Below are 12,192 nucleotides of genomic sequence, written 5' to 3'. Positions count from 1 at the left end.
TTGAGGGGACAGCAAATTTACACCGTTATACAAGCTGTACACTCACTACTTTATATTGTAGCAAAGTGTCATTTCTTCTGTGATGTCGCATGAAAAGATATAATATAATATTTACAAAAATGTGAGGGGTGTACTCACTTTTGTGAGATACTGTATGTATAATACTCCCAATTATGGAGTAATTTTAATTCTGATTGGCTTCCTAGAAATGCTGTATACAATGTTATTTCTATATAGATTGAATATCAGCCCAGATTGTATAGGAGAAGTGTTTAAAGTACTTTTGTTACATCAATTGTGCCCTAATGGTTAGCAAGGAGGATAATCGGACGCATAATAATTAATTGAGGAACAGCTTTCGTCAACTTAATAAGGTTCCGCTCTGTTAGGCTTTATTTGTGTGAATAATTGGATAATGCTTCATGGTTTATTTATCCTGCAATCCCACTGGTGCATTCAGATATTTCATGCAATCGCTAAAAATAACTGCTATTTATATTCTTTTATGCACTGAGATTTATGTGCTGTTGTGAGATTGTCATTATAATGGTGCAGCTCATACTTCCACCTAGGAACCTTTTCCTGGCTGCATCGCAAGCTCTGCAAGCTGCAGATAATATATACCGTGTTCTTCTCTTTGCAGGAAGGTGGCCAGCCGTCCAGTAATGGCGTTGAAGCGTTTGCATTAAGGGCCAAAGTTGTTTATCCAATAAATCAAAAGTTTAGGGTAAGATGTCTACTTGTCCAGAGTAATGATCACAGATGATGCTGAAGTGGGCGATAGTGAACAGAAAGTGGCTGAAAGACTGCGGCCCTGTATTTCTTGCTTTTAGAAAAATTCTACCATTCCCAATATACCCAAATATACCAATAACTGGAAAAAAAAAAACGAAACTTGTCAATATCCAAAAAGATTGGGACACAAGCTTTTTTCTTACTGACAAGCTACATATCCTGCAAGATACAAAAATGTAAGGGCCAGATTCTGGTAGATCCTGCGGCGGCGGCGCGTAAGCTATTTACACTACGCCGCCACAACTTACAGGAGCAAGTGCTGTATTCCCCAAACACTTGCTCCGTAATTTGCGGCGGCGTAGTGTAATTGGCCCGGCGTATCCCCGCGTAATTCCAAGGGGGCGCTTGTATTTAAATTAAGCGCGCCCCCGTGCCGATCGAACTGCGCATGCGCCGGGCTTAAAATAGCCCAGTGCGCATGCTCTAGTTCTCGACGGAAAACGTCAATGACGCTGACGTGTGCGTCATTGACGTAAAGTCGTATTCAAGAACGACTTAGGAAAACGGCGTAACCGACAGGAAAAGACGACGCGGACCCGACGCCATACTTAACATGGCATACGGCGGACTGGCGTAAGGTTACCCCTCATATAGCAGGGGTAACCTTACGCTTATGGAAACGACGTAAGCGACGAGTACGCGACGCAAATTCGTTCGGGAATCGGCGTATCAGGCTCATTTGCATAGTTAAATGAGACCTGAACGTAAACACCACCTAGCGGCCGGCGTTGCATTACATCTAAGATCCGATGGTGTAAGTGCCTTACACCTGTCGGATCTTGGCCGTATCTATGCGAAAATGATTCTAAGAATCACTCGCATAGATACCCGGGCTCAGAAACAGAGATACAACGGTGTTTCCTGAGATACACCATCGTAACTCTTCTGAGAATCTGGCCCTAAAAGTGGATGTAAACCCCCTCCATACACCCAGTGAATTGAATAGCCTCAGATGATACACAGAGATGAACCAAATCTCCCTACATGGGTTTTACATGTATATCTGCTGTCTTCACATTTATATACTGTTTAGAAAGTTCAGCTCCTGTTAAGAAATTTTCTCTTCCTGTTTAACACAGAGTGTGATGTCTGGGCACACAGCCAATAAAGCTAACATTTCTGATTTGGAGGAAAGGCACACACCCCCTCTCCACATAGGCAGAGACTCTCAGGCCGCGTACACACGGTCGATCCATCCGATGAGAAGGGTCCGACGGACCGTTTTCATCGGTTCACCGCTGAAGCAGACCGATGGTCTGATGTGCATATACACCATCAGTTCAAAACTCAATCGGATCAGAATGCTGTGACGTAAAACACATGACGTGCTGAAAATAACGAAGTTCAATGCTTCCAAGCATGCGTCGACTTGATTTTGAACCGATGCTTTTGTGTACTAACCATCGGTTTTGACCGATGGTCAGCCGTCCATCGGTTCGATTTTAAAGCAAGTTCTAAAACTTTGGTCTGAAGGACAAACGTCCGATGGGCCGTACACACGGTCGGTTTGGACTGATGAAACTTGACTTCGGTCCGTTTTCATCGGTTTGGACCGGTCGTGTATACGCGGCCTAAGAGGTGTTTTGTAACAGGGCCAGCTCCCTGCTAATCTATTTTAGCAACCTCCCCTGACAGAAATTTTAGGCTGCTTTAACAGAGGAACGGGTCAGGAGAGAGCTACAGGAATTGGCTCTTTGAAGAGAGATAACAAAATACTGCAGATATACAGTATGTGCCCAGCTCAAATTTCATGAATTCAGTTTACATCCACTTTAAGCCCCACTCCAGGGCACCAGAAACAAAATGATTCTTGCAGTGGGGCCTACCTGCACTACCCGGTTCCTTCACATCACCAGTCCCCCAAAGTCTCCTCCCTAAGGTGCTCCAACCAGCGTAAAAGTCTTTCTGGGGGGCCACTGCAAGGTTTTTGTTTGTTTTTGTTTTAACCCTGGAGCTTTAAACCAGGTATTGTCTCACACTCGCCAAATTACAATCCATGTACCTTTTTAGACTGCTAAATGTTGTCAGAAATCAGATTATTTTCTACCATAAATGGAAGCGTTGAGCAATCAAAGTATTATATAGGTCAAGGCCTTCACAATCTACACTTTGTATAAAGCTAACATCCCTAATTTGCTCCACCAATCTTAAACATGGAGTGTGAAAACCTCTAAGGTTGGGAGTGTGTAGGCAACAAAAAATATTTTCAAAAAATGTAAAAAAATATAAATTTAATACAAATAAATAGAGAAATACAAAAATACATCACAATATAATATGATATCATAAAAAATTAGACATATGAATAGCAAAGAGACACAGTGCCACATCTCAATTGGTCCCCGAAGGGGGTGGACTGAAAAGAAACGGCTGATCATTTCTCTTCAGTCCACCTCCTTCGGGGACCAATTGAGATGTGGCACTGTGTCTCTTTGCTATTCATATGTCTGTAATTTTTTATGATATCGTATTGTGATGTATTTTTGTATTTCTCTATTTATGTGTATTAAATTTATATTTTTTTACATTTTTTGAAAATATTTTTTGTTGCCTACACAATCCCAACCTTAGAGGTTTTCACACTCCAAATTTTCAAGGGATGATGGCATTTGTATAGGCTGGTTTATTTCCAATCTTAAACATGAGCATATTGTTTTTATCCAAAAAGACCTGGGGCCAGATCCACGAAAGAATTACGCCGGCGTATCTCTTGATAATTTCAAATTTTGCGCGTCGTATGTTTGTTTTGTATCTTCAAAACAAGATACGACGGCATCTCGGATCGATCCGACAGGCGTACATCTTAGTACGCCGTCGGATCTTGAATGCAATTTTTCGCCGGCCGCTAGGTGGCGTTTCCATCGATTTCCGCGTTGAGTATGCAAATTAGCTAGTTACGGCGATCCACGAACGTACGTCCGGCCGGCGCATTTTTTTACGTCGTTTGCGTTCGGCTTTTTCCGGCGTATAGTTAAACCTGCTATTATGAGGCGTACTCAATGTTAAGTATGGCCGTCGTTCCCACCTCGCATTTTGAATTTTTTACGTCGTTTGCGTAAGTCGTTCGCGAATAGGGATTTGCGTAGAATGACGTCATCGTCTTAACCATTGGCTTGTTCCGGTTTCATTTCGAGCATGCGCACTGGGATACCCCCACGGACGGCGCATGCGCAGTTAAAAAAAACGTCGTTTACGTCAGGTTACGACGTATTTACATAAAACACGCCCCCATCGCAGAGATTTGAATGCCGCGCCATTACGCCGCCAAAGATAGACTACGCTGCCGTAACTTACGGCGCGCATTCTTTGTGGTTTTTAAAAAAAAAAATATGTTGCGGCGTAGTGTATCTTAGATACGCTGCACTCGGCGGATTAATGCGCCGATGTACGTGGATCTACCCCCTGAGGTTCTTCCTTTTTGCAGTTAAATAATGAATTTCAAGATATTGGAAATTTCCACACACAATACAATATCCCCTGCAGAATGGGCATAACTTATTAAAAAGGCAGTGAACCCTGATGGGTTTTACAGGTAAGGCTTAATCTAGGCTTACCTGTAGGTTAAAGTGGTTGTAAAGGGTTTACAACCACTTTAATGCCATGATGTGAAAGGAGAACCTCGGTGCTGTTTCCAAAAAAAATTCCCATCTCAATTGTATATAGTGATTCTCAAAAGTGTAAAAAACTTGGGGCCAGATCCACAAAAGGGATACGCAGGCGTATCTGCTGATACGCCGTCGTATCCCTGTTTCTATCTATGCGGCTGATTCATAGAATCAGTTACGCATAGATATTCCTAAGATCCGGCAGGTGTAATAGTTTTACACTGTCGGATCTTAGGATGCAGTACCGCAGCCGCCGCTGGGGGCATTTCTCGTCGAAATTCCGCGTCGGGTATGCAAATTAGCACTTACGGAGATCCACTAAGGTTTTTCCCTTCGTTAATTCTCCGTAAGTGTTAGTTTGCCGTCGCAAAATTAGGGCTGCTTTTACAAAGTGTAAACTTAGTACACCATGTAAAAGTATACCCTTCTTTCCCGCGTCGCTGTCAAATTTTTTTTTTAATTTTTTTTTTTCCCGCCGCATCTCTTTTTTTACCCGTCGCGATTCACAAAACTCGGCGCAACGTAACGCAAAGCACGTCGGGAAAATAGCGTCGGGAGCATGCGCAGTACGTCCGGCGCGGGAGCGCGCCTAATTTAAATGGGACTCGCCCCATTAGATTGGGCCCGCCTTGCGCCGGACAGATTTAAGTTACACAGCTGCAAATTTCTAGGTAAGTGCTTTGTGGATCGTGCACTTAGGTAGAAATTTTGCGGCGGTGTAACCTAAATCGGAACATTTAAGTTAAGCACGCTGGTTGTGGATCTGGCCCATGAAACCCAATCCTTTCCATAGATGTAACAAGGCCTACTTCCCAAAGTGTGTCTTGATATACTGTTCTTCAGAGCTCAACTCCTCCAACCTAGATGACACCATGGAGGAAAATATACACCACATTATCCACATTATTCCGCCATCTTTCTCTTTTCCTGCAACTTTATTGTCCACTTTATTTATTTTTCTCTCTTCTTTCTCTCTTTATTAGCCCATTCTTTCTTCCCTGTCTCACCCTAACAAAATTTTCTATTCTTAAAAAATCTAAAATTGGGCACAAAACATAATACTTACAATTCAACCAAAAGAACAATGCAATTTTTGGAAAGAAGTCAGCAATGATGGCACTTATCAATATGAACATGGTATGGGTGGGTATACAGCGCACCACATCCCTGAATAATAACCTAGAGCAAAAATAGAGTGCAAAAAATGGGACTCTAACAGAATGGAAACATAAGGGCCCATATTCTCATAGAAGTTACGATGGAGTATCTCAGGATACTCCAACGTAACTCCCTTTTTTGGCCAGTGTATCTATGCGACTGATTCTTAGAATCATTTTCGCATAGATACACTTAAGATCCGCCATCTGTAAGTCACTTACACTGGCGGATCTTAAATGTAATGACGCCGGCCGCCGCTAGATGGCATTTACGTGAAGGACTCATTTGCGTATGCAAATGATCCTTCTACGCCGATTCACGAACGAGTTTGTGTCGCGTAACCGTCGCTAACGTCGTTTGCGTAAGCGGAAATTTAGTCCTGCTATTATGAGGAGTAAATTTCCGCAAGTCCCACGTAGGCCATGTTACGGATGGCGTCGGGTCCGCGTCGTGTTTTTTCGTCGGGTACGTCGTTTCCGTAAGTCGTTCTTGAATACGACTTTACGTCAATGACGCACACGTCGGCGTCATTGACGTTTTCCGCCGAGAACTGGAGCATGCGCACTGGGCTTTTTGAAGCCCGGCGCATGCTCAGTTCATTAGAATCAGGGGCGCGCTTAATTTGAATACAAGCCGCCCACTTGGAGATCCGCCAGGCTACGCCGGGGCATTTACACTCTGCCGTCCCAACTTATGGAGCAAGTGTTTGGGGAATACAACACTTGCTCCTGTAAGTTGGGACAGCGGAGTGTAAGTGCCTTAAGTGCAGCCCACGGATTTTTAGTGAGAATATGGGCCATGGTATGTGATATGTCATACCTTATATTTTATGGCCATTATAGATATCCTAATCCATTTTTAATCATTTGGTATGGAATAAAGAAGTGATTTTCTTTTGTATCATACATGTATGTGTTTGTGTCCATTCTTGAGATGTAGAGCACAGTTAAAATTATTTTTTTTGCATTATATTTTTGTTCATGGTAGCACTCTTCTCCATCTTACCTTTGGGCCCCTTTCACACTGGGGCAAGGGCGGCGTCGGCGGTAAAGCGCCGCTATTTTGTGGCGCTACATGGCCACTAGCGGGGTGGTTTTACCCCTGCTAGCGGCTGAGAAAGGGTTAAAAACTGCAGAGGCGCTTTGCCAGCGGTATAGCCGCAGTACCCAATTGATTTCAATGGGCTGGAGCGGTGGAGGAGCGGTATACACACCGCTTCTTCACCGCTCCAAAGATGCGGCTAGCAGGACTTTTTTTACCATTCTGCTAGCGCACCGCTCCGTTGTCTAAGCCCTCGAGGCTTTCACACTGCAGAGACAGCAACGGCTGTTTCAGGTTGGTTTGCAGGAGCTATTTTTAGCGTTATAGCACCTGCAAGGTGACCGGTTGTGAAAGGTGTTTTATGCTGGCCATACACTATACGAAAAATCGGGCGAAAATCGGTCGTTCAGACAGTTAGTTCGTTTTTCGACCAGTTAATGGGCATAAAATCGATAATCGTTGGGACGTTTTTGAGCCTGAAAAAACGAAGGACGAGTTTGGAAATGTTCTGCCGATTGAACGATAAATCAGAAGGTTAAAGCGGAGCTCCACCCTAAAGTGGAACTCACGCTGATCGGAACCCGCCCCCCCTCCGGTGTCACATTTGACACCTTTCAGGGGGGAGGGGGGTGCAGATACCTGTCTAAAGACAGGTATTTGCACCCACTTCCGGCCACACGTCTCGGGCAAAAGACGGGTTTTTCCAGACTTCCCGTCTGTCCCCCGTTGTGTGCTGGGAACACTCGGCTCCAGCACACAGCGTGTGAGCCAATCAGCGGGCGCAGCGTGACTCGCGCATGTGCCGTAGGGAACCGGGTAGTGAAGCCGGAGCAATTCACTTCCTGGTTCCCTCACTGAGGATGGCGGAGGAGAAGCAGAGTGACGAGCGATCGCTCATCCTCTGCTGCGGACGGCGCTGGACTCCAGGACAGGTAAGTGTCCTAATATTAAAAGTCAGCAGCTGCAGTATTTGTAGCTGCTGGCTTTTAATAATTTTTTTTACTGGCACATCCGCTTTAATGTGTTTCCCGTCCGAACCTTCTGCACTAGGTACATAGAAAAAAACTGGTTCTTTTTTTTTACATTTATGTCCACTGAAAGATTTATCGGTCATTACATGATGGCACTATAGTTTGCGCTCACGGCCGAACGTTCGTTTTTCGAAAGTTCGTTCGGACGATTTTTCATGGAGTGTATGGCCAGCATTAGAGTAAGAACAGGTATTGGTTTCAGTTTAGGTAAAATAAATGCATTGAATCTTCAACATCGCCTATTTATCTCAGTACAATGTTTTTAAACATTTATTTTTAACTGAAAAAGGCTTGTAAAATGTGTCTATTATTTTCCATCTGTCTGTGATTCCAGCCTCTTGCTGATGGAGCATCAAACCCATCCCTGCATGAAAAATCTAAGCGTGCCCAGTTACCTAACCAGATGTTTGAAGACTCCGCGGGGAGCAGTACAGAATCTCTGAGTCAGGGGGAGAAGGAGGATGGAAGTTCATCCACCACAATACATTCCACTACCAGTCTGGATAGATTCTACGAGAGAACCTTTCCCCGAGTCAACGCTTTTCCGGAAGTTCTCATTTGTAACAGGTAAGAGTACCGCTGAGTTAACAGTATAAACTTTAATCCTATGTACAAAATATGCACTTGAAACACATGTTTGATATTAACCCTGTTCTGTCTGGAGGTCAGGTCAGTATTGGTTAAAGAGACCCTGTGACCAACCTAAAAAAATTGCAGGTAAAAGCGCAGACAAAATAAAGTATTTTGAATGCTTACTTACAGTGGCCCAGATTCAAGTAGAATTGCGCGATATTTGCGGGGGAGCAGGGCAACGATTTTGCCCTGCGCCCCCGCAAATATTTTGCGCTGCCCTCGATTCACGGAGCAGTAGCTCCGTGAATTGCGAGGGCGCGCCGTAAAATTTGCCCGGCGTAAGCGCGCGCAAGTTAAATGATCCCGCCTGGGGCGGGAATCATTTAAATTTGGCGCGCTCCCGCGCCGAGCGTACAGCGCATGCTCCGTCGGGAAACTTTCCCGACGTGCATTGCGGCAAATGACGTCGCAAGGACGTCATTTGCTTCTAAGTGAACGTGAATGGCGTCCAGCGTCATTCACGTTTCACGGCGCGGGAAGGCCGGCTATACTTTAGCATTGGCTGCCCCTACTATTAGAAGGGGCAGCCTTGCGCTAAAAGTAGCCGAACGGAAACTCCGTACCTGGCTTGCGCGGGGCCCGCGCAAGCTTGTGAATCAGTGGTAGTATGCAATTTGCATACTACACGCTGATACACAATGGGAGCGCCCCCTAGCGGCCCCCGCAAGAATGCAGCCTAAAATCTGCGAGGCATAAGAGCCTTATGCCGCGCAGATTTTAGCCTGCAGTCGGTGTAACGAGGTTCCTGAATCAGGAGCACTCGTTACACCGGAGCAAGTAAGCACTTGCGCTGCGTAACCTATGGTTGCGCGGGCGCAAGTGCTTCTTGAATCTGGGCCAGTGTTTTTTTACTTTTCCTAAATGACTTTTATTCACTTGCAGTGTTTCTTTGAACTAGAAAATGTAACTATTTAAAGACAAACCTCCTCACACGTCATAGCCCATTCCTCATCTAGAGTGTCCAAATACTGTCTGTGCTGACCCAGACTCTCCATTTTCCCTGTCTCACGTTCTTTTGTGTAGCAGGGGAGGAGTAAAGGAGAATCCCATAGAGCAAGGGTATCACATTCAGTTTCATTGCAGGCCGCATTAGTATTATATTTGCTACCATAGGGCTGGTTGTATCTGTAAGAATAGATGTCCAGAGCAACCCCCCCCCCCCACTTACATCCGAAGTCAAGAGTCCTCCACCCTCCCTTGCAGTGCAACTCCCTTGTGCTGCTGCCAGGACGAAATGAGGGGCAGAGCTGGAAGCAGAAAGTGCAGGGTCTGGAGGAGAACCAGAGTAGGGCTACCGTACGTGTAGCGCTACCCCCGGAGGAGCCGCTGAATGATTTGGGACTGGCCTACTAAGTTGCCCTGGCAGTGTCTAAGGGTGTAGCTGTGAGAATAGCAACAGTGAGTGGAGGTCCAGACATCCAATAAAGAGTTTTCAGTGCTTTATTGTCCAGGCCAAACACGGCCAACATCAACATACATTAGGAAGGTCAACGTTGATGAAGGAAGAAATAGAACCATGCGGTATCAGGCCTGGATATATAGAACTGAGCAATACACTGCTCTGCATTAAACTGAATATATACACGTCGCCACTCTGCTCGGAGTGGGTAAAGCGTCACTCTGAATTGTACCGGGAGGAACGGGTCTCTCACACAGACCTGTCTCTAGGGCCCCTGCCATGGGCCAATTTCTAAAGAGGACTTAAAGGGTCACTAAAGGAATTTTTTTTTTTAGCTGAAATGACTGTTTACAGGGCATAGAGACATAATAGTTAACTGATTCCTTTTAAAAATGATTAAAAATAGATAAAAAAACAATCATATAATGTGCCTGCAGTGTAGTTTCGTTTTTGCTGTTGTTTCCTGGTTCTCTGATGTACAGAGAGCCACTAGAGGGCAGTCAGCCAATAGAGAGCAGTGATACTTTGTCTAAAACTCCTCAGCACCAATCCAGTTTCGTTTTACACACACCTCCTTGATTAGTGACCACCGTGAGAAATCTCCCAGTACTGTGGTTATCAGGAAACAGGCAACCAGGAAGTGTCCAGAACAGAGAGGATTTACAGCAACATGAAAGCAAAAACGAACAATGAGGACATGAAACAAGGACTGCAGTAAGGTAAAGGAAGCTATTTAGCTAAAAAAAAAAATTCCTTTAGTGACCCTTTAAGTAAACAAGGACAGAGAATCCTCCCAGTATACTTATTTTGCAAATGGTCCCCGGATGACAGCACGCATACCTGTCAGTGGTCCGGACACCCGATCCCAAACTAGGATCCTTTCAGTAGGCCTTGGAACCCAGTGGGGTCCCTTCTCTCATCAGGAAGAGGTTCGCTGCAAAGTTCAGCTCTGGCCAGGTGGGCCACGCCGGCGGGGTCCATGGATGCACGTACCCTGAAGGTGGGTACCGCACCTGGAACGGGGACCCCGCGGAAAGTTTTCGACACATGACCTCTCTCACAGATATACCCTCCCCCCAGCATGCCCCGCGAGGGAAAACATCCTCTAATTGGCTGCTGGGAGAAGATCTGTTCTGCCAGAACCCCTGGAAGCGCCAGCTGCCGACCAGGGGTGACACTGCACTCCCTGGCCACAGTCTGACCCAGTGGAACTTCCAGAATTACAGAGATCATCAAATTTAGACCATTGAATGGGAGCAAGGTAACTCTCTCCCGTTCCCCACTAAATCAAAGCGTAGTGCCCATGCTGAAAGCAAGTGGGCGCTACATATAGTAGGTAAGTATAAAGCTCTTTCTTATACATGTTAGTCAGCATAGGTGCTAGGAAAGGGGAGGGGGATTTTTAGAATTCAGACCTATCCTGGCATTCTACTTTAGGACCCCTTTCACACTGGGGCTGTCCATGCGTTGGCTCTAAAGCACCGCTTGTTTTAGTGATGCTTTGGCGCTGCTAAAGTGGCACTTTTCAGTCACTATCGGGACGCTTTTGACCCCCAAAGTAGGGGTTAAAAACGCCCATGTTGCGGTGCTTCCATAACGCCTTTCAGGCGCTTCGGAAGCACTACCCATCCATTGCAATGGGCAGGGGCATTTTAGGAGCGCTGTGTAATACAAAGATGCTGCTTGCAGGTCTTTTTCTAACGTCCTGCAAGCGCATCGCCCCAGTGTGGGGCTTTCACATTCGGGCGGCATTGGGGGGCAGTTTTCAGACACTTTACAGGTGCTATTTCTAGGGCTAAAACGCCTGAAAACTGCCTCCGTGTGGTCCTAGTTAAAACGGAACTATAGTCACCTCAGCTTCTGCGAAACGACGTCTGAGATCCCTTTTTGGTATCATACATTTTTTGCTGGCCTGTTCCTGATTGGGGATCTTCAGCCATCTTAATTGGCCAGGTCAGGATGACACAACTCCTGTGCATGCGTTTAGGAGTTAATTTATCCAAAAAAAAGCAAGAAGCCTGTAAAGCAAGTTTCGCACAAGTCTTCCTTCCTTCTCAGAAGTATCCCTTTCACTTCACTATGCCCTTGATTTCCATGTCGAAACCCTTAAGCTCGGTTATTTCACCACCCACAAGACTTGGCATTCCAAGTCCTCTAACTCCACTGACAAGCATTCCTTGGCATGAAGGTGCGCTCCAACTTTCCATCATCTGATGCCGCGTACACACCATCACTTTATGTGATGAAAAAAAACGACATTTTCTGTGAAGTAAAAAATGACGTTTTTGAAACTTCAATTTTCAAAGACGAAGTTGCCTACACACCATCGTTTTTCTCACAATGTTCTAGCAAAGCGAGGTTACGTTCCACCACGTTTTTCCATTGAAGCTCGCTTCATAAGTAGCTTCTGGGCATGCGCGGGCGAAAAAACGTCGTTTTAAACAACGTTTTTTACTACACACGGTCAATTTCTGTGAAGTAAAAGTTGACGTTTTGAAAAACGACACATAAAATTGAAGCATGCTTCAAT

At 45.3% G+C, this 12,192-nt stretch overlaps 1 protein-coding gene across 1 annotated transcript in view; it reads left to right on the top strand.

The window, feature by feature from the left end:
• The window catches only part of EVC (EvC ciliary complex subunit 1), a 196,685-nt gene that overhangs the window by 51,728 nt on the left and 132,765 nt on the right, over nucleotides 1–12,192 (top strand). Inside the window, exons 3-4 of the mRNA XM_040335407.1 lie at nucleotides 644–727; nucleotides 7,965–8,197. Of these exons, the coding sequence (XP_040191341.1) occupies nucleotides 644–727; nucleotides 7,965–8,197 (317 nt within the window). The remainder of the gene's footprint in view (nucleotides 1–643; nucleotides 728–7,964; nucleotides 8,198–12,192) is intronic.

This window comes from Rana temporaria, chromosome 1 (genome assembly GCF_905171775.1).
Source record: "Rana temporaria chromosome 1, aRanTem1.1, whole genome shotgun sequence".
NCBI lineage: Eukaryota > Metazoa > Chordata > Amphibia > Anura > Ranidae > Rana > Rana temporaria.
This window is presented reverse-complemented; position numbering and strand designations above follow the sequence as displayed.